This window comes from Pteropus alecto, unplaced genomic scaffold (assembly GCF_000325575.1).
Source record: "Pteropus alecto unplaced genomic scaffold, ASM32557v1 scaffold134, whole genome shotgun sequence".
NCBI lineage: Eukaryota > Metazoa > Chordata > Mammalia > Chiroptera > Pteropodidae > Pteropus > Pteropus alecto.
Genome location: NW_006436283.1, coordinates 10,861,693 through 10,889,513, shown reverse-complemented (window position 1 = coordinate 10,889,513; position 27,821 = coordinate 10,861,693). Strand labels below are relative to the sequence as shown.

Below are 27,821 nucleotides of genomic sequence, written 5' to 3'. Positions count from 1 at the left end.
ACTGAGAGAGGAAGCAGATGTCAGCGTGTGGTGTGTACTAGGAGGTGAAACGATGTGGGTAATCAAGACACCCAGTCCCCTCCCCGCACCCCCCATCGCCCACCCCCACCGCCTGGGCAATTCTGCAAAGCAAAAGGCAAAACAGTTTAGAAATCTCTGACCCATTTTCACAGGATTTATACAAATCCCCAAATGAGAGCTGATTAATGCATCTACAGATCATGGGGGTAAAGACTCACCATGGAGTCGTCAGGGTCAGGGTTAGGGTTTAGGGTCAGGGTCAGGGGTTATGGTTTAGGGTCAGGGTCAGGGTTCCGGGCCTGAGACAGCAGCTCGTCTGCATTTGGAGTGAGGCATCCTCTGCGTAGCAGCTCAGTTGTTATCCGTGGTCCCTTCCTCTCGGGACAACAGTGGATCGGCCCTGGGTTCAAAGCCTTGAATTGGGGCCGTGGGAAAAATTAACGGGTCTCTTTGCACCTTGGGTTCACCTTTTGGAAAATCGAGCCAATAACCCTATCTTTGCAGAGCTGATTTATGGATTCAAAAAAAAAAAAAAAGATCAATGAGGCCCTTTGCTCTGGGTCTAGCACATGGCAGGCATTCATGAAGGGGCAGATAACCCACAAGGAGCTGGCTACATGTGGAGGGAAAACTGGATGGAGGGGTCTGGAGGAAGGCCTGGGCCACAGCTGTTTTGTGAACCACAGCATTGCAGAGGGCGCCAAATATTCCAGAAGAACAGGGCTGAACTGATTAAACCTGGAACCAACCGGGAGAATTACAATGCAGTTAAAGAGCTGTGGGCAGATGATACAGCGTATGAGATAATACAACCAACATAATTCCTGAAAAAGATCCAAGGAGAGGCACACAATTTAAGGAAGCACCCAAAGGAAAGCCTGGCTCTGGCTCTTTAAACGCTTCTGGGAGGGAAAGTGGCTGCTTTCGTTTCTCCTTTGATGCTGGAGTCATCGGACTGTGACTTTACATAGAGAGAAATTGGCCTTTGACAGAAAGGAGGCCGCCCTTGGGTTTATCACACTCTCTCTTTACTCGGTGCTTTCTTTGCTCCTGCCCACGCCGGCTTGGTGCGGGGCCCGCGGTTCAGAAGGGCTGCTCGCGGAGGAGCCTCGGCGGGCGCTGAGTGGCTTCCCTCCCTCCACCTCGTGTCCCCCTTTCTTCTCCGTTTGGCAGGTAATTTACCGCCCGACTGCCCGGCTGTGTGCGCCGCATGAGTTATCTCCTCATTTAACTTTCAGATATCTTTCCTTCTCTGACCCTTTCGACGACCCTTTCCCCAAAGGCCAGGACGAGTCTCCGAGATGTTAACCCTGGGGCACCCTGGGAAGTGTGGGGGACCCCGGCTGATGTCCCCCTAACCTTCAGATGTTCAGGCCCCCGCCACCGGCTCTGTGGGTTGATGAGGTGAGGCTGTCCTCTGAACTCCGCCCCAGGCCACCCACCTCGCCCTTGCAGTGCCAGCCTCCGGGGCGCCCCAATTCCACGGCCTTCGTCTCTGTCCGGCTAACAGCCGCGTCTGCCCCACCACAGCCACATCTAGGAACGCAGCGCGTCACGTCACGCGCTCCGGATCCACCTGCCTATCCGGACGCCGCTCCAGACCCCAGGGAAGGGGCGCATCGCTAAACACAAGACAAAGATGCTGCCGTGCGGAGCTCACTGGGACGGACGGACAAGAAATACATACGCGAGGATGCGACATGGTCTCCCAGAGGGTGATGAGCGCCTCGAAGGGAGACGGGGCAGGCAGGGGTCGGGAGCGCTGGGTGGGGACCGGAGGTTTGCGGTTTTAAATAAGATTGCCAAGAAAGGTGGCCTCCCTGAGGTGACATCTGAGCTAAGGCTCGAAGGAGGTGAGGGAGGGACCCCCCCTGAGCCCCCCGATACCTGGGGGAAGGACACCCCGGGTAGGTGTCCAGGATGCCACAGCTCCTTGGTTCTGCCTCTGCTGCTGTGTGCTTCCCATCCTCACACGCCTAATACGTGGCTCCTCCCCAAATGTGCCCTTGACCCCCTTTAGAAGAGAGATCACAGCTGATGGCCCATTGGCTGAATCTTACCTGCATACATTTCTCTTAATATATATTAAAGCCAACTTTGAACAATTTGGCACATTTTACATAAAAATGCAGATTTCTGGCTGCCCTCGTGGGCAGTGCTAGGCCAGCCTTGCTGCGGGAGAGGCCAGGACCCCCAACACTCCCAGCAGTTTGCACATCTGCTTACAGCCGGCTTGGCTGCGGGGGCAGCAAGGCGCCCATGAACTTCTCCCCTGGCACGTAAGCTATGTTGGTGGTGCCATCTGTTACTGCCAAGGGGAATGCTGTCTCTCAACCTGCGTCTGTCCTGGGCTGCGGTGGCCCATTTCTAACTGCCCCCAGCCCCTCCAGCCGGCCCCCTTGGGGCTCTGCTGTCCTCCCGAGCATGCCCAGGCAAGGAGGCACCTGCTGAATACCTGCCCGACCGATGACGCGTGAGGGAGAGGGGCTCGGGTGTTGCTCGTCCACCGCTGGCTTTGGAGGGATCTGCCCAGTATTCACAGCTAGAATGCAGCCCTTCTGTCGGGGGACACAGCCGAGTAGGCATCGCTGAAGTCTCTCCCGCCGTCACATCTCATCAGAGGCTCCCAAAGAGCCCCAACAGCTGTGGAAGTGCTTCGTCAGAGCGCTGAGCTTTGAAGCAGCTGATGAGAGTCTGAGGAGCAGTTGTGAGCAACGGGGACCGGTCGCACACTGCGGGGAGGGGAGATGCAGATACCGGGGGCCCCGGAGGCTTTGGGTGTGCCCCTGTGCCCCTGTGCCCCTGTGGGGACGTGGATGCGGCCGCGAAGGCGAGGCCACACACGCCGGATGGAGGAGGGGTGCGACCAAGGAGGGCTGTCCCCAGAGAAGATTCCCAGCGACCTGGTGCCCCCTCGACCGTGACAGAGATCGGTGGTGGTGACGTTAAAGGAGATGCTGAAGACCCTCACCGGAGGGAGCATTCTGAACGGTACGGGGGAGCGGAAGTGAATGACATCACGCCCGACCCAGGCCGTGGCAAGCAGAGAGGCTTTGCTTCTGCGACCTTTGATGACCACGACTCTGGAGACGAGACGGCCATTCGGAAACGCCATCCTGTGCATGACAAGTGGGAAGTGAGGAAAGTCCTATCCAAGCCAGCGCTTCACCCAGCCGGAGGTCAAGGTGGTTCTGGAGACGTCGGTGGTGGGCGTGCAGGTGGTTTTGGTGGGAATGACGACGCTGGTCGTGGAGGAAACGTCAGTGGTCGAGGCGGCTCTGGTGGCGGCCGTGGTGCTGGAGAACATGGTGGCCGTGGGGATGGTTACGATGGATTTGGTAACGCCGGGAGCGGGTTTGGAGGTAGCGGAAGCTACAGTGATCTTGGCGATTAATTACAACCAACACTCTCTGGGTTTTGGATCCATGAAAGGGCAGAAGCTCTGGCCGCCGTGGTGGTGGAGGCCGACACGTTGCCAACCACGACACCTCGCTGGCGGCGGCACCTCCAGCAGCAGCAGCAGCCGTGGCCGGGGCTACAAGGGCTTAATGACGGCCAGGAAACGACGCTCGGCAGGAGAGGAGGCCCAGACACGGGACAGGGAGGCTACAGGGCACAAGAGGTTCGTGAACTCAGCCCAGCACAGTGGTGGCAGGGCCTGGCTGCTACGAAGAAGACATGGTTCAGACAATCTTCACGTGTCTGGGCAAAAAGCCTCGAGGACTGTGTTTGTGACTAATCGCATAACAGGTTACTTTGGTTTCTGTTCTGGGGACAGTGTACAGCATTCCAACAAAGGGTTTTAATGTAGAGTTTTGTTTGCGCCCAGACTGCTGATTGCTGAATAGTCTGATCGTGACGCTGAATAAATGTGCCTTTTAAAAAATGTGCCGTGTAAAGTCAGTCTACTCTGAAGCCATCTTGATACATCGCCTCAACAGTGTGAAGTCAGAATTCCGTCAGGTGATGCCAGGTTCCGTTTGAAATTTACTTACAACCTGCTTGGGCACAGAAGCCATTGTCTTCAGACAGCTGAATTGACAGTTACTGTGCTGTGACCTGGCGTTCTCCGTTCAAAGGGTCACCCCAAGCAGAGTCGTGGACTTCGCCTGGTTATTAATGATTGTTGGCACACCCTGTGCAATGTATCTAAATTGAATTATGGTACCAGATAAAATTATTGATGGGAATGAAACTTGTGTATCATCCATTATCATGTGTAATCAATAAACGATTTAATACCCTTTTGGAAAAAAAAAAAAAACAGCTGGGACACAATCCCAAGTGACCGTCTGCATTAGAGATGACAAGGCCTGACCATGCCCCAGGCCCGACTGCAGTTCAGATGGATGAATGTCCATCTCCTAAAAGACGTCAAACAGAAGATGGTCTATGACACCCTCGTGCTCATTTTCAACCCTTAGGGGGCTCTCTCCTATCCCTGGAGATGGCGCGATACGGGGAAGGCATGTTCGGTCTCTGGGGTTGGAGGGTCTTGAGTCCTAATCCCACCTTTGCCTGTTACCAGCTGTGTGACCCTGGGCAAGTCGCTGAACGTCTGTTCATGGAGAAAATGGGGCAACGCAGAAGATGTGCTCGGGGGGCATGGTACAGGGAAGGCGGTCACTGCATCACGGCCGAGAGCCTTTGCGCGAGGTCTCACATGCCCCCTGCAGGGCCAGGCTGCGAGGAGGGATTCTGCAAGGCACCTTTTCACAAAGTGTCACCCCCGCCGCAGCGGGAGGTACCCGGAGGTCCCCCGGCCAGAAGCAAACACTCTCCCTGCGGCTTTTCTTTCTTCCAGGAAAGAGCGGGCGATGCTAGTACTCAGAGTCTGGTTCTTGGCTGCTTGGAGATAACTTGATTTGCGACTGGATCTTACACAGCGAAACAATGAACTTTCGGACGGGGGAGTAAATCCAGATGAAGCTTTTGTGTGGCCTCCTCGAGGACCCTCGCTGACCCTGACGAATTCCTCCTATGTCAAAACGAGGAGGACCCTCGATGTCAGCATCAGGAACTGGTCTCTAATGGTCAGCGCTCCTTTCGTGGGTGTCCATCTCGGCTCCCAAATCGCATCTGTTAGTGACATTTTCTGCCTTAGCCCATCGACCGGAATAAGGAGATGCTGCAGTACTAATCCATTTCAAGGTTTCTGAACAAACAGCCATAAATATTTAAGCTTCCGCTTTGCCTATTAAGGAAAATACCATCTAAGATAATTATTTTGCCTCCACCTGACAGGAAGATTTACACAGAGGATGGGACCATTTTAACCTCGGAGCAAATTCAGAAACCTTGAACCCAGACGGTCTTTCTCTACCCCACAATCATTCCGATGCTCCGAGATGCCGAAACGCCTAGATCCTTACAGGACAAATGCCAGCACAAGGCGAAACGAGCTGAAGATGCTGTCGATTGAGTTTCCAAAGTAAGTGAAGCTTGTTTTTCAGTGAAGGTCACCTGGAACCTAAACATGATTTTGGTTCCTGCTCGTTGGGTGTCGCCTCTGCTAAACCGTCAGCGCTTTGGGGGGCAGGACCCCCTCTACTTCTGTGCCCCCAGTGGCACCACCCTCGGCACAGTGAGCAGGCAGAACGCTCTCTGAACACGTGAAATTTTGGGGGGTTTGAGCAGCGTTTAGTGTGGCCTGCAGGCGGCCCGAGTCTGGGGTTACTGCCTGATTCCAGCATGTCTTAGTCACGTGGCCTCAGACCATGACTTTGCCATCGGGCATCTCACCTGAGACACGGGCCTGACGTTATGCTCCTTCCGAGGTTATTTATGAGGGCCGAGGATGAGTACGTAAGGTAGTAGACATTCAAAAAATGGCGGGGTGCTCCCCGTATTATTGCTTGTAAAGTGGACAGAAAGAGAGGAATGCAGGCTGGCGGAAACTGAGGACCCCGTTATCCTCTGTGCAGTAAGAGGCCCAAAGTCGGTTTTCACTGCACCGCGCTCTCGGATGGTGTGTTCCCAGCATCCCTCTCCCTGACAGGTGTTCTCAGGATAGATCTTTTGATAGCTTGTTCTCAGGTTCATAGCATGACATGGCCAGCCCCGCAGAGGCACCATCTTCTTCTGGTACCTTCTAAATGGCAATCAACTTCTCGGTTCAAAGAGTCTTTCCAGGCCAGCCTAGCCTCTGCTCTCCTCCAAAATGACGGCGAGAGCCAGGGTCTTCTAAGAGGGGCTGGCAGGAGGCTGCAGGAGGCTCGTCATCCCATGTGGCGAAGGCGGACAATGAGAATGGCAGGACCTACCTGCCTTGGGACAGACAATACTCCACGCTGCAGGCAACATCCTTATGGGGTTATCATCCCCATTTTACAGGTGAGAAAACTGAGCTGTGGAATGTTTAAGTAACTTGACCCAGGGGTAGAAGCAGTGCTCAAACATGGCAGCCGGAGTTCCAGAAAGCGCTCAGATGAAAAAGCCTATCTATCTCACGAGGTTACGTATTGTCTGACTCCATCAGAGAATGTTCTTGACATGACAAAATTATAGAATGAAAAATAGCGGAATGGCTGCCAGGGGTCAGGGATGGCGAGGGAGGGAGGTCAGGAGGGAGGTGAGTGTGGTTACAGCAGGACCACAGTGGGGCCGCCCTGTGAGGATGAAACTGAACCGCCACAGGAGATCGCGTCGCACAGAACGAAATAAACAGACACGCGACTGAGCGCAAGTAAGAAATAAAATAAAATAAAAAGGCCCAGAGTTACCAGGATATTTTAGAAGTACATCTAGGTGGAGGAAGGGAGTAGGGAGGTTATCACATACAGTTAGGACGCCATCGTGAGTGTAAGAGGCTGAACATGGCCCCCCACCCCGAAGGTGTGTATGTCCTTACCCCTGGAAACTGAGCATGTTCATTTTACCCCATAAAAGGGACTTTGCAGATAGGATTAAATTAAGGATTTTGAGATGGGGAGAAGATCCTGGATTATCTGGGTCGGGGTCGGGGGGATGGTGCTCCATATAATTAATCACCGGGTCCTTAGGAGAAGGAGGCTGGAGGTTTGGAGTGAGAAAAGCCACAGAGAGAGATGATAAGACACTAGGCTTCTGGCGTAGAAGACGAAGGATGGAGCCAAAGACGGGGGACAGCCCCCGGGGGCTGAGAAGGGCCAGGTGCTGCAGTCTCCCCAGAGCTTCTGGAGCGGGGGCAGCTGAACCCACAACTGGACTTTAAACCAGTGAAACCGATTTTGGACTTCTGACCTCTAGAGCTGTAAGATAATAAACCTGTATTGTTTTAATCCACTAAGTTTGTATTTGTCATAGGCGCAAGAGAAAATCAATACGAGGAACACTGAAAAGACGAGCTTCGATCATTTGGAAAATTCCACCTGTGTGGGACGCTGTCATCCCTGGTGGTATTGGATGGCGGAGGTGTCACTGGACATAGGAAGCTACTCGTCTGATCGGCAGACACTTTTATTTCGAAAACTGCTCCCATCCCCTGCTACCAAGCTTTTACAGCGTCCAGTGGGTGTTACGTGGGGCTGGCACAGCTCATAATCACTGTCTACTGAATCCACGTCAGCCTGTACAAGGCTTCCAAAGCGATGCTGCCTCAGGAGAGCGTATTCTGTCCCTGTACCATCTCGCTGTACTTCATGTTTGAAAATAAGACTATTCAAGCTCACGTGATGCCTGGAGATACTCACATGTGAGTTCTTTGAGGGGAACAACCCCAGTAAGTTAACCATCAAGATAACATATCAGCTTTGGCCATGTAATTCGGAACTTAAGTTTCTAAGTAAATATTCTAACTCTACGTTTCCGTGCTGTCTAGGACTGTAACAGACAAAAAAGCCTTTAACAAAGGACTATAAATTAGCTTCCCTCTTGGAGTTACACCTGCTACTGAGGGTCTACTAGGTGCCAAACATTGGATCAGTCACGTTCATCCTCATAGCGGTTCTACATAGAGCTTGCTATTATTCCTAACTCGCCTCTGCAGAGACGGGTTCAGAGAGGTTAAGCACCTCACCTGAGCTCCCACAGCCTGCAAATGAGAGTCAGGACTGAAGCTCACACTGGTATGATTTCTAAGCTCACGTCTTTCCCAATGTACTGCCTGCCTCCGAAATCAATGCGTGGGGTGACATGTTTGACAAATGCCATAAAAGCTGCCGACAGCTAACGTGAGAGCTCTGTGAAAAGCAGAAGGTTGGGCTAACTCCGAATCCATTATTTTTGCCGTGTGCTCAACTCAATAGGGAAAATATTGTTCCATTCACAGGGCCGTGTGTGCAGGGAAAGTCAGCCACACAGCGACCCTGGGTTGTAGCCCATTCTCTCACTGGCATGTAGAAAGCCTCATAAAACAGGAAGAAAATGACGCGGTACGCATGATAACAGAGACAAAGCAGTAGGGCCACTGCTGTAAACATACGAACCTTGGAACCATTTTGCTTCTAACCACTCCATGAAGCTATGTTCTTCCTAGATTCAGCACCATGCTCCGTTCTAACGTGTCGTTTAGAGCACTAATGACTCTGATTTTGCTGAAAAGCCATCCTTGGAACCACCTTCTGACCCCGTTTATACACGCAGAACATTTTCACAAGCGAGATCCCTCCTTCCCTGCTCAACAGTGTTTCTTAAATTGTTTGACCACGACCATGTAAGAAATACATTTTACCGTGCGACTAGCTCGCAGGGGCACATAACGAAAATAAAAGTTCCACGGAACAAGACAGACGCTTGTTATGAGCAATGGGGTCCCACACCTTCTCTTTCTGCGTTGCTCCTATTAGCCTGGTGGAGTCTATTTCGCGGTTATAGTTCGCACAGGGACTCGGTGACTCACTGATGACCCCATAACCCCCAAGGGAGCTGTGGTTGCAGCTGGTCTAGGAAATAAGGAGAACCGGGGTCCCTACCTCCGGGGCGATGTAATCTGGGGTCCCACAGAAGGTCCTGGTCGTGACTCCCTCCATCATGTGTTCCTTGCACATCCCAAAGTCGGCAATCTTGATGTGTCCCTCTGAATCCAGCATGACGTTATCTAGCTTCAGATCCCTGCAAGGAAGCGTGATAACATCAGCGTCCTTCCCCCGATGTACCCTGGTCTGCTCTGGAGCTAGCGAGACAGGTGGATGCCTGACGAGCCGCCATCTCAACAGCATATTAAATACAAGGCCCAAGAGAGTGGGGACCAGGAATCATTCTTATTACTTTTTAATCTCCAGAGCCTAATGTAGGGCCTAGGAGACGGTCGGTACCTAATAGATGCACGTGGAATGAATGACTCAGTGGCTGAACTAGCAATTCCCAGCGATGGCTGTGCAAGCGAATCACCCGTTTGGCAGGTCCGGGGAGAGCCTGGTCATTTGATTTGTTAGTATCCCACACAGCGGGGTCTGACGCACAACCAGGTTTGCAAAAAGCACAAGTGTTTCACCGCACTGGGTCACACTCGCACCCTTGCTGTTCTGCCTGGCACCACGTGCCCTTTTAATTACTCTTCCCTTGACACGGGAAAACGTTCTTCTTTCTTTGGCTCCAGACCGTCCACTGCAGCTAACCAACGGAAGAATTTAATTCCGTCATCTCCCCCTCGCCTCTCCCTGGTTCCTCGTGTTCTTCTCTGGCTGAGCATCTAATAGAAATTCAGCTTCCACTGCTCCCTGACCTTCCGTCCAAATAAAAGGCAGTGGAAGGAGGTGTTGGTGGAGAGAAAAGCGTGTTTTCTCGTGGAAAGCGGAAACAAGATACATCTTGCAAGGTCCAGAAATCAGAAGGTGGTTCTGATTTGCCTGGAGGCTGCAGACGAAGGTGGGCCCCAGCAGGTCTCTGCTACCTCGGGGATCATCAACTCTGTGTCTTAAGTCCCCATCTCAGAATCACATGCCCACAGAGGCCCAGAGGTCCAGCAAAACGCTCAGCTTCACCGATGGTGGTGGAGCCTCACTACATACCTATAAATGATTCCTCGTTTATGAAGAAAGAACAATCCAATGGAAATCTCTGCTGCATAGAATCTGGAGAAAAAAAAAAATGCTGGTCAGGTTTCTGGCTTGCTTCTCTGAATTCCTGTTGACTTGGTACCTCCCAAGTTCAGGCGTCCGAGAGGTAACAGAGTGTAAGACCTGTGAGAGACCTCAGAGACCAGCAATGCCGCACACGTGTCCTCCCGACCCTCTGCTGACCCTTCGCCCTGCCCTCTGCTGCTTCCTCTCTCCACTTTCCCCTGGGAACGATACAGCTAACAAACCAACAAGACGCGTCGATTATCTGCCTAGAAACAAGTACTTCTTGGCTGGGGTGGGCGGACAGGTAATTTACTGCTTAAGAGAAATTCGTAATACAATTTTTTTTTTTGAGAGTGGCTCTTCTATGTCGGGACTACGATAGAGTGGAGAAAATGACCATTTTCCTATTCAGGAACAGAACACGTTAGTGTTTGAAAATCCAATTATGCCCTGGAAGACAAAGTATGGTGTGTGATGAGCCCTTTAGCTGGTTACCTCACCGCACCCCTCCCCCCGCCAACCCCAAGTGCAGGGATAAATGGGACACACTGTGATTCATAGCTGAGTTTACCCGTTTCAATACTTCATCATAAAAAGCAGTTACTGCCATCGCTTCGAAACTGTTAATAGGTTAATATCTGACGTGCAGAATACACGCTGAAGGATGTTTTAAAATCTGTATTGCATTTGGGAGTCTTTGAAGTCTGAGAAGCCACAAAACTGTGCCTGTGCAAACATCACACCCAGGAGATTTAAAATAAGCAATGCGTCTACATGAGCACAGAAAGCTCCCCGATGAGTGATAAGGACGGAATTCTTCGCAGAATGGGGGGCGGCAGCTCTGGGAGCTGGTGGGAGAGAGCGATGCAGCGGGGAGGGAGAGGAGATGGGCTTACAAGTGACTTTTCCACGACTTTTCCTGCTTTTCCGTATTTTTAAAATAAAACCTTTTGGCAACACGGAGACAAGGAAGGGGGCCGACGAGACACCTCGCGTTACTTTACAACACAAGGAGGCTTTTCTGCTATTTGTTCTTCACAGCTCTGTCTTATCGAGCTTTATTTGACAATCGGAGCATTTTAAAGCTTTGTGACTGAGAACACAAGAGAGGGGATAAGCGGAGGCATTTCTGACAATTGAAAAGGAAAAACGAAAACAGAAAAATCCGCCTTTGCATTTTGTAAGCTTGCCACCCATGAATTCCCTAGTCTGCCTTCAGTCAATTCCCCAGGACAGATCATCCACGCAGGCCACAAGTTCTTCAGAGTTATCTTGTAGTTGGACTATCAGCCAGAGTCCTGTTAGCATTTGCAAACTTGATTCATCAGGGAACATGGTCGCTGTGCATCCCCGTTGAGGGAAATGAAACAGCTGTTTGTTTAGATTTGCTCCCGTTGAGTTTCCTGTGACTTCCTGTCCCCTGAAAAATGGATGATTTTCCAGGTATCCAGGCCCGCCCTTCACATGGGCGAATCTCATCTTCCCCCAGAGCCCACGTCTCATCCCTGGGCTGTTGACTCTTGCATCCCGGCTTCCGAGGCCCGTCCCCATGAAAACTTCCAAACCGAGCTCACGATTCTCCCCACAAACCGCCTCCTCTCTGCTGGCTGCCCCCGCCCGAACCTACAGTGGGGTGTTGCCAGAAGAGGTTCCTCTCTCCTCAGCACCCCAATCACCGAGTTCCGGTTTTCTTCCTCCAGGATGCTTCTCAAAGACACCCCTCGTTGGCTCCAAGGTCCAACCCTGATCACGGCTCCATTCTTTCTCCTCGGCATAGACCTTTACCAAGCCCCGTGCACCAGCCACTGCCCTCCCCCCGATCCTTCCTCCTCCTCTTGGCCACTGAGCTCTGTGAAAACTTGACCTGCCAATGTCGAGTCCCCGTGACGCCCCATCCAGCCTTCTGCTGCCCCTCAGCCAGGCCCTCCACAGGCTTATCACTCCCGTGCCCCGCATTCCCTACCCCTCCACACCTCGCTCCATCTCTCACACCTCGGGGTTGGGCATTCTCCGAGGACATTCTCCCCCTACACCCCTCTTTCCGGGGGGTTTGCATGGTGTCCTGTGCCACCTCTAAAGTTACGGCAGCGCATTGCAGCTGTCGAGTGGTGTCTCCTGTTTCAGGCCAGGCGGTGAGCCCCCCGAGGGCAGGGCGCCCCTCATTCCTTTCACACTCTGAGGTGTCTTGTCGTTCCCCTTTCATTGTGGGTGGCCAACCACGTGTTCAATAAAGGAGACTGACTCAAGAGACGAGGGTGGGATTTGGTGACTAGGGGGTTATGCCAGCGTCTCCAACTTACAAGACATGGAAGAATCCTCTCCCTAGGAGATGTTTAGACGGGCTCTGCTGACAAATCTGACCCCGGGGGCGGGGTGGGGCAGAGCGCTGCACCTCGAACTGGGCAGAGCCCTGCGTTCCTGTTTCATCCAGCAGAAGTTCCCACTGGGGAGACTGTGTGTCTAAAGGAAGGGACTTAAAAAAAAAATACTCACACTGCTTGGGGTTCCTTAAATTTTCCTACTTGCTGGATGTGGTACATGAGGTCCCCGCCGTTGACGTATTCCATGACGAAGTAGAGCCGATCCTGGGGACCAAGGGTCAACACGTCAGTGATGCCTCTGCGGGCGGGGCGGCCCCCCTCGCCCTCCACAGACTGTGTCTTGCTTTCTCATTAGTAAAATACGTGGGCCGCACGGACAGATCTGCTCAGTGGGGCCTTTCGATGTTCCTCCCCCTCCCCAAGTAAAGAATCAATAGAAAACCCTACCACATGAAGCAGAAAGCCATGGCGTCAGTCTGAAATACTGGCTCTCTGTCAACATGTCAGCTCCCTCCTGGCTACGTGTGGCCCCTATGATAGCAACGGCCTCTGACGGTCGTCCCTTTTCTCCCATGATACATTTCATGATACAGACATGATACATTTCTAAGTCAGGGAGGGTGTGAAGACTCCATGTGGGCCACTTATTTAATTTTAACTAGTGTTTCTGAGGCATGTCTCAGAGGCATGCCAGAGTAACGTGGTCATGTGCTCAACGGGATGCTTCTGAAGACAAATCTCGCGAGTTGGGTCGGGCTTATAAATTATAAATGCTCAATGACATTTACTGTGGGGGAGGGGGCTGGAAACGGAGAGGCTAACCAAATATCCTTCTGCATCCATCATGAGCCCAAAATATTGTTTTTGATGTCCTCTGTCACTGTCAGGCTAAGTGCTGGCCCCATGAAGGGCATGCATCTGAGAACCAAACGAACCTTCCTATTTCTGAGGATGTGACACTAATACAGGTGGGGAAACGGAGGGAATTTAACGGTGAAATAACTAACAACACAGCACCCCGAGGCGAGAGCTGACCTCTGCTCTCTTCTAGAAAACATCGCCATTTCGCAGAGGTTGTTAAACATTAAAGTGTTGCACAGGGAGAAAAAAATGATGAAGCTGCTGCTAATAGCCAGGAAATGGCTCTGGGAGCCTCGATCTCTAGCTTTCCTGTTATGAACTTTAATTTCATCTTTATTTCTCTGCTTTGGAGCTTTCTGGAGCTTAATCAGTGTAACCAGGGTTACGGGATCCGGGCTGGGATTCAAGACATAGTTGTCTCTTCCAGGCAGATCATCCTTCTCTCCTTGGTGCTACTTAGATGCTGCCAGGAGGGAGCTGTCCAGGCCACTGGCACAAGGCTGACACGCAGTGGCCGGCGCAGGGCTCTGCGGCCCCACTGCCCATCCTGAGATTGTGTGGCTGCTATTACCACTTCGAGATTCTAAAATCCGAGAGTATGCAGGGATGCCTCCCGAGAGATTTTGAGGAGAGACATAAAACAGAAAATCAGTTTCTGGCCAATGGGAAGATGAGAATAATAAAAATCACAACGGTTACAACTACAGATACAGATACAACTACAGATTATTAAGTCGTATCTTAAAAAGGACAGCCACTGAGAGGTGGAAAGCCTCGCTGGGGTCCCTTCTCGATGTTTATATTTCTGGCAGGTCACTGGCAAACACCATGCCAGCACCCGGGCCTCACGAACCGCTAGCTGATCAGTGCTTTGGAAGTTTTTGGTCCTGTTTAGTTATACCATATGACGGGGCTCAGCAAATTTTTCCCATAAAGGGCCAGACGGTAAACGATTCAGGCTTTGCGTGTGTCTTGCAACTAACTACTCAACTCCGCTTGTGCAGCACGTAAGCAGCTGTGGATGACAGGTAAATGAACGAGCATGAACAGTCCGAGAAGACTATGATATTGATGTCTGGATTTCGTCTGATCTTCACATGTCATGAAGCAGTGTTATTTCTTAAACCTTTCTTAGAGCTCGTGGGCTGTACAAAACAGGCCAGATTGCTAACCCCTGCTGTGTGCGTTAAAAAAAAATAAAAAAGAACATTCTCTTTTATGAAATCGAATCTCCTAACGTCCCGAGGCAATGCGTGGCAGCTGGCTTAGCGGTCTGAAAATGCCAGGACTGTGAGTCGCCTCATTGTGTTTGTAGCTCTCAGTCTTAGCACGTTGCTTGGCGTGGAGAAAACCTTTGACATGAACGTTTGCTGAATTAAATGGAATTAATGCCAAGTCTCTAAGTAGGGCACATTACAGAGAGGGGACGCTCCAAATCTGCCAGTGGCACAAGACTGAGAGGTTGTCCCCAGGTCACCTCTGCTTGGCAGAGAAGAATGTGGGGCGGAGTAGTCCCCGGTTATGCCTTTCTCCAGCCTTCTCCACAGCAGGAAGGCGGACACAGATGCTGAGAACCCTTGGGTTGGGGGCAGCCCTCGAGAGCACGCCGTGTGGTGTGTCCCCGGGGGTCCTTACCACCGTCTGGAAGCAGGAGTGCAGCTGTGTCAGGAACGGCGGCTTGTCAAGCAAAGCCAGCACGCGCTTCTCTACCATGGTGCATTCCACGTCGTCGTCCTGGATCACCACGTCCTTCTTCAGGATTTTGATAGCGTACAGTTCTTCCGTACCCTTCCTGTCGGCCAGCATCACCTGAGAGCAGACAAAGGGCAACCGGGAAACTTCGAGGCATTCTTCTGGTGCTGGGGGTGGGGAGGAGCCAGGTCGGGTGACAGCTCGGACAGTACGTGCAATGATGGACATGTGTGATACGAACACGTGTCAAGTTCCGCTCTGTGCAAACTATGAAATAGTGCCTGCCAGTCATTGCAAACTAAATCCCTCCAGCACTGTATAATTTCTAAGCTGTCCCATCTGGGTACTGTGTAGGCTATTGCCACACGATGGCGCTGTTGCGCCCGCTTAAAGGACTTTGCAACATTAATCTTAGCGTTAAGTTTTGAATTATGCACATTTCTCAGGAGCATCCTTCCGGCAACAATGTGACTGTTCTTTATAGGCTTCCCACGAGTCAGGAATCCAGGACAATGAAAAAGGTAGGGTCGAAATCAATTCCTGGATCTATGTTGAAATTCGGGGCCAGAAAAGCCACATGTAGACAGACATACAGGCTGATCGCTGAAGAAACCCAGCTCAGTATCTCTTAATTATTACATTCGCTCACCACCCCACGAGTCAACACTTAATTTTAGTTGTGAAAATTATTCATTCTGGAATCCAGCCAACATTTTGGAGCGCCCGTTCTGTTCTAAACACTGAAATAGTGACACACAGTGAACCCTGTGGCTTTTTGGATACAGTTGCATTTAATGACATGAAGCAGGATACATCCAGGAAATGAGTAAGGAGAGCAGAGACCTAAAGGGCGGCTCTGGAAAGCTCAGGGAGAACGAGATGATCCCAGCATGCTGTGCAAAAGCCCGGCCACTTCGCAGGACCTCCTGCTTACCTTTCCAAAACTCCCCTTCCCCAGGACCATGAGGAAATTGAAGTCGGTGAGTTTCACCCTGTCAAGGTTGTTGGAAGGTTGTCTCCTGTCTTCTGAAGGACTGATTACTTTGTTACCAGCAGGGCCAAGCTTGGCTTTCTAAACAACAAGCACACAAATGAAAATAATCATTTCTTTTTCCCCCAGGGAAAAGATTGATAGAAAACGGTTGTAACTAAGCTTGATGCCAGGTAGGAGGCGGGACAGGGTAAGAAAAAGAACCTGAGGATGATGAAATACCTATTCACACTCAGTAGCTATACTTACCCTAAAGGCAGCATTTGCAAAGTACCAAAAAAATAAAAATGCCCTTACCTATCAAGAGGCAACTCTTTATACAGTTAATGAAGCATGGAGCCACGGGGCTCTATCAAGGGCAGGCTGAGTCTCATTCTGGAATATAAAAGGTTAACTTCTTGGGAGAAACTGGTGCTTTGTGACAGTTAACATAATAAAAGAAATAAACTGTGTGCTGATATTTTTCTTATTTCTAGGTTTTCCAATTTAACATGGATCTGCATAGAGGAAACTTGTATCCACGCATAAAAGGGGGAAGAGTATCCTCTGGAGAGGAACCGTTTAAAAGGCACGCCGCCGCCGTGGGGGTGATTTATTTCTCCTTTAAAAGCCACGGAATGAAAAACATGGTGTTTTTTAAAGTCGAGAACTGAACTCGTGAAGAGAAACGGTGAGACGCCTGAGACTCTGGTTTCACACAAAACAGGCTCAGCCCTTTGGGCCTGAAGAATATTTGGTCAGTGACATGTCAATTACCAAAAGGAGTTTTTATAAACGAGACTCGTGCCACACGAAGGTCCTAGAGAGATGATGCCCTCACCACTCTCCTGACGGGGGGATGGGAAAGGGGACGTCAGCATCTCACGTCAAAGGCAAAAAGTAAGAGGGCTCAGCCGAGAAAGAAAGACAAGTGAGGTCCCACAGGAACATCTCAACACCCGGCAAAGGAGCCTGGAGGGGTCGGAGAAGCTCCCGCCGGGATTCTGCATTTCGAAATCTGCCTGGCGGTGAGGGATCCAGGTGCTAGACTTGTCAGCTGCTGACAGGCCAGGGTCCTGGGGCCACAGCCCTGAGTCGCAGGGCCAAGGCTCCTGCTTTGGCACATGCTCAGTGACAGGGTGCACCCCTGTCTCCCGCACAGAAGACACGACTAGATGCAGCTCTGAGCTATGGGGCAGGTGCCAGCTTATCACTCGGGTCAATGAGGGGGTTACCAAGAGCACGTGGGGAGCAAAGAAGGCATTCGGGGGGCTTCATCATGTGATCGAAGCACTGGCACCAGCTCTTGGGGGAAAATGTAGGATTTGAAATATTTTCTTGAGCAGCAGAGAAGCCTTTTGAGGGGCCATCTACACTTTGAGCAGCTCTCCATCCCACAATCAGAGTGAGCTGCCTCGCGCCAGGCTCTGCTGAAGGAGCCTTAGCAGAATGAACCCCGTCAGCGGTCTCCGGAACCCCAGCTCTAACGCAGCGCTGGGCGCGGGGTGTGCCCTCGACATTTCTGCTGAATGAAGGAAGACATGAAGCCAGACTGCGTTCATCAGATGCGGGGCTACGAGGCCAGGCTTCTCTCTGATAAACAGAACCGGTTTGTAAGGGGGTCGAACCTCACGGCTGGAAGCAGGTGCTCTGATGAACGAGCACACCCGTTTAACCACAGACATTAAAACATGGCGGAAGGGCGGCCCTGACGTTTTTGTTTCCAGGCTGAGAGTATTTAATACAGTTGCAATACACCCCTATTGGCAGCGCATGTAGGAACTTGGGGGCCAAGCTCTGTGAAGACAGAACCTGAACGGCGGCGGCACATGAACTGGCCTCCACTTTCACAGCGGATGGAAGGAACTTTAAGACAGACTTGCGACAAAGCGCCAGGACTTAACCCCTGGCATGACATCAGAGCCGGGGCCAGCCCCCGGCCTCCGACCCGCTGCCCCAGGAATGACGGCAAGCTGAGAAACATTCTGGTTTGTGTCCAACTTTAAAGGAATCATCGAGAAGTTTGAGTTAGAGAGGAGAGTACAGACTCTGCCGCTCTGTTCTGCCCTTCCGATGTATAAAGAGATAAAGTTATCGGAAAGAAGCACAAAGAGATTATTTTCATATCATCAGGAACTTGACGATAACATCTGCAAAGACCCAGACACAATAGACGCATTGCTTTGAAGCGCTTGAAACAAAGAGCATGTTGACCTGGGAAGCTGAGGGTGGCCCTCATCAGATGCTTCGGACTCACGGGCATTCCCAGTCACTGCTCCTTCGACACATTTTGCCGCCGTGGGTGCTGACGGAGGGACGCGGGCTGATGTCGGTGTCGGCCCCCAGCATACAGACAGGGGCTCTGACACATGTGCATCTACTGCCGTCACTGGGGCCATCGCCCAGCAAGGGCCCTGTGAGCTTTGTGCTATGATCTGACCTTAGTCTAGTTATAAGGACAAGATATTGCCCCCAAAGTTAGGCTAATGGGCTGTAAATGCAAAACAAAACAAAACAAAACAAAACAAAATGTTTTTTGCATCTGAGTATTTTGGGACCCAACTGCAAAGTGATCTTAGACTCGGCTCTGAAATCGATGGGTGAGGTTTAGGAGGGATGTCACAGAAGACTCCCGGTCCCAGGAGGTGGAGCCGGACAGAGCATCAGAGCAGCTAGCGGTTCTCTACGTGGTCATCCAGCCAATGGCAGTGACAGCGCGTCCAGGTTTCCCCGACAGAATGTGCCTCCAGAGCCATGTCCACACGGTCACCCGTAGGTCTTGCTGCTGAATGGCATAGAGGCGCCTCCAATATTGAGTTTTCAGAAGCAGCTCTTCTGTGGTAAAAAAAATTTCCATCGTCTCAAAATCTCAGTAGTCTGGGCCTGACTTGGGCCCAGTCCCTCTGTCAACCTGGGTCTAGTAAATGATGGAGTTGGAGGAGACAGCCAGTGGCCATCCTGGCAGCTGTGTTGCCAGGGGCCTGCATTCAGAGAAGGCACAGGAACTCCAGGAAGGGGGGTCTCCACGCCCCCAGGAGAGGGGGTCTCCACGGCCCAGGCCTCGGCCTCCAGTCTGCTTTCAGCCACCTTGTCGATTCCTGCCCCGGTCCATCACTCCCCGCCAAGCTGCCAGAGTGCAATCCTGCCCCAGACAGTGTCTGCAATGTTCCCCTGACCTTGACCTTCACCTGGCTGACTTCTCCTCCTCCTCTAGGTCCAGCTTACCTGTCGTGTCTTCAGAGAACTCCTCCTCCCAAAATTCCTGCTTTTCTCCCTCGCATCAACTAATATGGCAACTGGTAAACATCTATCTTTGGTAGCCCCCTCAGGGGTGAAGACTGTGCAAGAAAAGACCCTGACTTATTAAAAAGGCATAGGCAGTTTTAAGAGAGAAGATAAAACTGAAAACTATGATAGATAGTGTTGTATACTAGACTAAAGTGACTTTAGACGCTGAAGAGTCAGCACGCTTTTTAAAAAAATTAGACCGAAACATGGTTTACTGGCTATGATGAAACAACTCAGAATTCAGAATTTTAAGTTCCTTGAAAGACGGCACATTAGCATCAGGTCATCGTGATGCTAACTGGATGACCAGGTCGTGAGAACAGGCTGTGTTCTTTCCCCATCAAAAATTTAATAATAACCGACATGTGTCTCATTTCATTTCACAAGAGATATTCTTGAAAAGTCATAACAGTTTTGCAATCATCGAAGGTGTTCTCAATTTAAAGGACTCTCATGGGGGCACATGTAAAGCACATCACACAAAGTAAATCTGAATACTGCAAATCCAAATTCTCGGAGGTTGGGGCTGAAGCGTGTACTGTGTCTGAGGAGCTGTCTGTGTGGATGGTGAGAGGCTCTCCACATTCGACTCATGAGTAGGGGGCTAGAAACGAATTAAAACTGAGAAGTGGATGTGCCAAACTATGACACTGAATCTATGCGGGATCAGCTTGCGGTAGACGTTTGTTTTCTATTAAGCTGGACCATTTTTTTGCAACAGCTGAGATGTGACAATCTGACCTACAGTAATGGCAATTCCCAGTGGTTTAACCTAATACTGTAGATACTCGGCAGTGTTTGAATTTTGTACAATAATTGTATGTTAACTTTGGTATGTGGGAAAATGGAACAAACACACAGGGAAAGTACGGAGTCATAAGCTGCCAGCCTCTAACACAACAGCATCCTGCCCAGCACTTCTTTCAAGAGGTGCTGACTTGTCTGCAGTAGGAACCCAAACCCAAAGATTCCTCTCCAGTACAAATGCAGAGACTTAAATGGAATCCCGTCTCCCAGTGGTCTAGCCTACAGCACAGGACCTTCAGGTAACCGTCCGAAGAACGCTTTACCATTCGACTATGGTAACTGTGTCCATTTGTATCGATTTTGTGAATGTGTCTTCAATGATACTGTGTCTCCTAGCCTGGTAGAAATTATTTATCAAAGACCTTTGCATAGTGTAAAGAGATGAACCCGACAACAGAAGGTTCTTTCTGCTTCTAAGATTCCAAGGGCAGACAGGACAACAGTGATCGACGGTAGAAGCAAATGAAGAACTGTGGGTTTCTTTTATACTTTTTTTCCTACAATGAAAATGTTCCGTGTTCAGGGCTTCGCCGAACAACCCTGGCAACATACTACTGTTGGGGTTTCGGTGCCCCTCCACGAGTAACAGAAATAGCTATGCCGTATGTAATCAGGGACCTACCTCAGCAGAGCATCTTACGTCTAAGGTGACTGTGTGTTCACCTGCACCCACTACAATACTAGTTAAGTGAAATCGAGTGATTTCTGGAGAGGAAAGCCTCCAAGGAATCGGGAAGGTGCTTCAATGATTCTGTTAACAGAGCACAGCTCATGTATTTCTAACAAGCCACGAGTCACGACATCTATTACCTCCCACTCAGTAACCAGGCAACGGGTTAAGATGATGCTACTTAATGGGCATCATAACATCCTGGGCAGCACAGCCAGGTAAGTAAAATGCCTGTTGTTCTCTGGCTATTTTTTCATCTTTGGAATATGCCCAGCATGCTTGCCACCTGAGGGCCTTTGTGCTTTCAGCTTCCTCTGACCCAGACACAGGATGCTTTCCCAGGTGATGCTTCAGCCCTGAGCTTCCCTGCCCCGCCCTGCTCGACATGGCACCCCGAAGTCCCCTTCCCGTGGTGTGTGTCCCCTCACACTCTTCTCACTACCTATTGTGTATTTCTCTTTCTCCCTCCACTGATCTCATCTGTTCTGTCCACTGATCTATCTCCAGTGTCCAGGAGAGAGCCTCAGATACTTTTAGAAGGAATGAATGAATGTGTATGCGGGGAAGGCAATTACTTCTGATATAAAACTTTTTAAAGCAGAATGATTGCTTTAAAGTAATTTCTACTATAATGCTGCTTCTTATTGTAAATATAATACATTTTATTACATTTGTTATAAATTATTTTAGAAAATTTAATATGTGTGGATAAGTTACTTATTATAAATATAATACATTTTATTACATTTATGTTATAAATTATTTTAGAAAATTTAATATGCGTGGATAAGTTAAAAAAAAAAAAAAAGACAATTTAAAACATCCATAATTTTATCACCCAGAGATAAACATTGTTGACGTTTTGGTGGATATGCTTCTAATTCTTTTTCATGTTTCCTTCATATATTCAATAATTCCTTTGAAATATGTAGAATTCTAGTTTGCAACCTGCTTTCCCCTTCATACGATGTGAACTTTTCACGTTATAAGCACTCTTCTGCCACGTGATTTTGGTAACTGCACAATGCCCCACTGGCGTGGCTCTATGTTAGTCGATTTAACCACTCCCCTACTGTTAGACACCTAGGTTATTTCCAGTTTTCAGTCACATGCAGATAAACGATTTCGTAGTCCAATCTTTATGCATATCCCTAATCTCCTCCAGGCTAGGTTCCTAACGTGGAATTTCTGGGTCAAGAGGTACAGGTATTGCAAAGGCTGGTGGACAAGGCCAGACGTTTTAATCTGACCATGCGAAGTCAAAGAGAAAAAAAGAAACCCAGAGAGCCAGGGCGGCCTAATTCCTGACGGCAGAACCTTGGTTTCTTTTAGATCCTGTGTCTAACTTCATGGCTGGAATTTCTAATACTACTTCTGTTTCAGATCTGGCCATTCAATCTGCAACTATAACCTGGAGGCGAGGGGCCCTGTGATTCCTCCCACACAACTGTGTGGGCACCTGCCGAGGAAGTTTTCTCCTGGGGTCGGGAATCACAGCTGGACGGGCAAATCACAGGGGTGCATCGTTCATTCTCTGGCTGGCACCACAGGGGAGGATCCCAGAACCGGAGCCTGACAGCCACAGGAGGGTCCTTGGGAAGGTCCAACATGCCATGAGTACAGGTGAAGACACTGAGGTCTAGGGAACTAACTCCACTCTCTCCAGCCACGGAGCAAGTTGGTGGCAGTGCTGGGGGAGGCGGACGAGGATGCTATTTCTTCTATTTTGGTCCTTGGAACAGGACCTGGATTACCCTGCAGAGATTCACTCCCCTGTGCCAAGAGCTGCTCCATGGGGGATGTAATCTTCAACAGACAGCACAACTGGGACGGAGCTTTCAGTATCTGCAGGGAAGTTGGAGATAAGCTCATCAAGGCCACTACCTTCCAGATGAGGAGGCTGAGTAATGAGCCTAAATCAATTTTCCTCCCTGGGCTCTGAATCGAGAACTCTGGTCTTTGAATTCAGTGCTCATCCCCCTATATCAAGGGGAGGCAAACGTAAAAGGACCGGTAATAAATATTTTGGATTTTGCAAGCCAAATACCGTCTCTGTTGTAGCTACCCAGCTCTGCCATTTTAGTGTGAAAGCTACATGAATGAATGAGGGGATGGGTGAGGCTGTGTTCCAATAAAACCTTAATTACAAAAACAGGCAGCAGCCAGAATTTGGCCTGTGGGCTGTCGTTTGCCTACTGTTGCCCTATATCATGCAGGTTCTCAAATCATTCATCCTCATTTGCAGTTAGATTTAAATAAAACATCTGTATCTCATTGCTACCTTATCAGGACAGCAACAATTAAGAACCTCAAAGGCATGTGAATTAAATTACTATTCAGTCTCTTTCATGATGCTTGATACGCTGACTCGTACAGGAAAAAGCTCTCTCGCAGCCAAAAAGCCTGGTGAGTGAAGTCCCCACTCACTGGAGCAGAAATGTAAGGGAAAGCACATTAAGTCATTTTCTTAATGAGAAATATTTTTATGGACACATCCACTTAGGCTTTTTGCCACTGTCGAAACCAACTCACAGGAAGCAGGCAGGCCTCTGTTGTCACGGCAACTGAACCATACTCTCAGGAGAAACGTGGGACCCGTGACATATTAGCACTTTGCCCAATGTGGAAAATGCAGAGGGCCTGGTTCTTCTTGTACCGAGCATCTCACGCCTCCAGCATCCTGCCGTGCTGTTTTCTTTCCAGCTACCCTAGTTTTCCCCGCCCTTCGGGAGCTGTCCCGTGAATGCTGACACACACCTTAGGCTAGCTGTCACTGCCTGGCTCAAGGACTGCTACTTGTCTGACCTGCTAAAAAGATCCCGGGAAGGCTGATGCCCTTCGTTCTGCCCAGCTGCTGAGTCCAGACTTACGGAAGGATACTGGGACCGAACACTTACCCCTTCCAAGTTTTCTCTCTTGCAAAAAGACTGTCTTTCTCTCACTAGGAGGCTGACGGGACACACTCGTCTGAAGCCTACCTTCGAGAAAGGCCTGGGTGAGTGGGTACGGCCACGGCATGTTACTGTTATGGTATTTGTGGCACTTAAGTAATTTTTTGAGCCCTCCATCCTTTTCCCGCTAGGAATGTTTCCCTTTGGGACTAACAGTGACCCGGCTTTATCAGTTGGCCGTGGCAGGGTCAGAAGCCACGTGAACTCACAGATGCTATCTGTTTTCCAGGCTGCCACCAACATTGCTTAGAAGTAGAGAATTCTCTTCTGTGCTAGGAAAGCAGAATAGATGGGAAATGGGCTGGCGCCCGTGTAAACCAGAACAGACTGCAGGTGCCACACAGACATAAAGAAACCCTAGACGGCTTGCCTTGTCAGCATCCCGATGAGTCCCTAAAACCACGGAGCAATTGGGAGCATAAAGAGGTAACCCACCCATCTTCACATCCATCAAAAAGTGAAGAGATGCAGGCACAAGTTCATTGCTATCCACGTGCAGGTTTCAATGGACTCTTTTATTTGCAAATCTTTACTGCCCTCTTGTGGTATTTATTTTCTGAACAGATTGCATCTTGACTAGGATCTTTTTGAGGTTCACTGTCTGGTGCAGAGGTAAAGTTCCCTTAAGTGTTGCAAAACAGCACAAACAAGACACACACATTCTGCCTTCCCAGTCATACCTTTAATTGCTCATGTGAGAGCCAGGGCTTTGCATAATGCCAACAGAATTTGTACGGATGCCAGAAGTGTGCTGTAGAGTCGCGGGGTGCTTTATTTCTAGAAAACAATAAAACGCCAACCTGTTCTGGATGTCTCTGTGTCTCCTGAATCTCTTCCCAAACCTGTGACTGGGCCCAGACTTTGCAAGTCACAGATGCGAGAAATGGGGAAAGGGAGGCGGTGAGGGCTTCCGGAAGCCCTGGAGGGGTCTGAGAGCGCCGCTGCGTTTGTCTTAAAAGCAGAAACACAGAGCGATCTGGGAAATGATGAGAAATGATGACAGTCACACGAGGGCAGAATTCAATACAAAAGCTACCACTCGGGAAATCTGACTGGAGCTAAACGGTCACAGAACGGCAGCTCCTGAATTAAAAACAACACAAATGACAACGATAACCACGACAAAAGCCAGTAATGGCGATAAAGCCCGGGACCCTCTCCATCCCTGTGCAGCTGGTCTGGACCCCTAGTGAAAGGGTCTCCAACCTTCATCCACACGGAGGTAAAATAAAAAAATAGGATCCTTTCCCTAAAATGCTGGATACGCTTGCTCAATCAATTTAAATTTTTTTAATAAAATGTCTCTAACTGACAGCAGCATTTTGAAAGCGGAGCCGACAGCAATTAAATTTAGCACAAAATTTCCATAATCGTTGATTTCATCCTATCTTCACTGAGCATTTTTAAACCACACCAGTTTTTTAAAAATGAGGGACCTAATTATAGTTCAATAGGACACCTGCTTTCGAGGCTGGCGGCAGCTGCACTGTTCTGGGTTGTTCTCCGGGTCCCTGTGGCAGTCGGTGGACAGGCAGCTGGGGGGCGGGGCTGACCTGGTGAAGAGCAGGGGCACCGATCCACCAGAAGTGGACTGGAACGCCAGCCATGGTTCTGGCTTTGCCAAGGCCTCAGTTTCACTTGTAAGTGGACGAGGACTTTCTGCCACCTCCCACGTGGGTGCTGCTTCCTCCCCACGGGTCAAGGGCGTGATCAGAGCTCAGCAGCTGCTTCCGGGCTGGGGCATCAGAAAACACACCTCCCTGAGGAAGTGGGCAGAGAGCAGCAGAGAGGAAGCAAAGGGCCAGTAGGACCTCCCCCTAAGGAGGGTGGGGGGTTCTCAGCCGCCCTCAGGGGACATGACAGAGCAGCCCCCCGTGTGTTGTAAGAGTTGGTCTCCAGGGCAGGAGGGGACCTCTGCGTAGGAACTTTGGGGGAGGGTGAGATTTGGAGGGGTGGGAGAGAAAATGTTCCCTGCCTTGGAGGTGGATGGGGGTCTTATGTCAAGAGGCCGGGAAAGAGCCAGTAAAATTTAAAATAACTCAACTACTGTGACCCTATGGGTACCCACGAGCTGCTGGGGGGTCTGGGGAAATAAGGGCCACAAAAGGTACACTCCGAGAAATGAGACCATGACTGTCCCCCACTCCGAAAGCCACCAGTTCTGTGCAAATGTGGCTGCTCGCCCATGGCCACTGGAGAGAGTGGCGGAGAAAGTCCTGTCTCCATGCTTCTTCCCAGCCCGTCAATGGAGAGAAACAGTCCCTGGGGACCAGCCACGGACGGGGTACTGACAACCCTCTTTTCAGAAGAAGCCCCGAGGTGAAGACTAGTTCACGCACAGGTGAGCGAGGCCGCTCTGAGAAGGGGTGTGAGTGAGCGATGGCGCCCCGTTTTCACCGGAGTTCCGACACACAGGTGACATTTCGTTCCTCAGGTAGAATAATCTGTTTCTTGTCCTAAGACCCACAACGAAAAGCACGCGAAACGTCAGGACCACGCACCGACACAACGCACGTGAGAAGAGAGGCGTGGCTGACCGGGCCCCTGCGGACCCTGATCCCACACGAGCTCAGGCCGCCTCATGTCACTTCTGCGGGCGGGGTAGGGGCTCGCGCTCTTTCCTGATGGGCTTTGTCTCTCATGCACAACTGGGGTCTCCCAACCCAGGGCCCACGGGTGGTTTAGAAAGCGCGACCGAGGGCTGGCTTCACTTAAGGGCGGCTTCTGAGAAAAACAGCAGGGCACAGCGATGCTTCCGTTAGGGAGGACTGGGGGGTGGGGTGCAGGGAGGCTGCTGAGAGGGGTAAACGCCAGGCATTGTCCTCAGTGCCTCCTCAGTCACTTCCTTCTTTCTCTCGACAACCCTATGTGGCTGGTACTTTAACTGCCCCATTTCAGAGATGGAGAAACCGAGGTAAGAGAAACGAGCCAAGTGGCCCGAGGCCACGTAGCTAAGAGGTGGTGGAGCTGGGACGTGAGGCCAGTAACCTGACCTTAAACACTACACTGAGCTGCTTCCTTCGAGTGACAAAGTGAGAGGCGTCCTGCCAGCAGGAGGGGCCCGGGAGAGGACAGTCCTTCTGCAGAGGGGACAGCCCCTCGTTGAAGTTGGGAGGAGCCACAGTTTACCTGCCAGGATGGGGCCCAGAGAGGTGAAGGCTTTGTCTTCATCTTCTCTTCTTCTTCCCACTGCAGCCCCATCTGAGTTCTGCCACCCGCACCCAGCTTTCTCTACACACTGGGAAATACAGACCCACAAGACGTGTATTATTCTCCCCGGAATAACAAAGCTTCTGACAAAATAACAAAGACAAAAAGCACACTGCTCAGGCGTGTCACACCGCACAGGGAAGAGACGTTTGGGACACAATTAGGACCCGAGGACCCCGCGTGAGTTCGTTTCATCAGCGACCTCTGAAATCACAGGGTACGAGATAACAGATGACGTATTCGTTTTTAAGCAGGAACTGTCTCCCGTCCTGGAACGGTCACGGGGCGCCTGCTCACTCTGAGGACGAAGGACGTTTTCATTCTGAAGGAAGGAATCGTCCAGTGGCTCAGGGTGGCCGAGCTCTGAAGCTGTTTCTAAGTGAGCGCACCGTCCCGTGCGACAGGGTTGGAAAACACAAAATGACAGGGAGCAGTGACGGCAGGAGTCTCGAAGGGCTGACGTCTTCCTACGTGAAAACTCTCTCACTCTGCGGGAACTGTGAAACCTCGAAGAATATTTTCCTCCTCCCCACTGCCAGTAACTCTGGGCCACTAATCTCTCGTGGCTACGGGGACACATCTGTGGTGTCAGCTACAAGTTCTAGAGATGAGAAACTTTAACGACATTATTTACTAGATGTTTTACTTCGTATGGTGTTTTTAAAAAGAGTATTTTACGTTGATCTAGCTCGGGGTAGGGGGTGGGATTTTCCCCTTGCACATTCTTCGCCCAAGTATTGGAGTGTTTAAATTTTCCAGTTGGTTCTAACATGAATATGCCATAACAATCCGGAGCTGATTTTAATTATTAACAAAGGCAATATATGGAGAGCACAGCTGGTCCATGGCCCCAACCAGCTCCCCCAAAAGAGGGGGGTGTTGTCAGAGATAACAATAGAGCAGATTTTTGAAATAATTTACATGCAAGTTGCAAAGTTCCATTGGATAGTTTGGAGACAGAATGGTTGATTATGTAGTGACAGTTGTGTTGAGAAGAAATTTAAAAAAAATAAGAAAAAATGAAACACAGTGAGTAATATTAACCAG

At 50.3% G+C, this 27,821-nt stretch overlaps 1 protein-coding gene across 1 annotated transcript in view; it reads right to left on the bottom strand.

The window, feature by feature from the left end:
• PRKCA (protein kinase C alpha) overlaps positions 1-27,821 on the bottom strand; it is a 378,887-nt gene that overhangs the window by 39,419 nt on the left and 311,647 nt on the right. The window contains exons 9-13 of the mRNA XM_015589706.2: positions 15,813-15,950; positions 14,822-14,995; positions 12,498-12,589; positions 9,951-10,013; positions 8,913-9,051 (exon numbers count right to left, since the gene is read on the bottom strand). Coding sequence (XP_015445192.1) covers positions 8,913-9,051; positions 9,951-10,013; positions 12,498-12,589; positions 14,822-14,995; positions 15,813-15,950 — 606 coding nt within the window. The remainder of the gene's footprint in view (positions 1-8,912; positions 9,052-9,950; positions 10,014-12,497; positions 12,590-14,821; positions 14,996-15,812; positions 15,951-27,821) is intronic.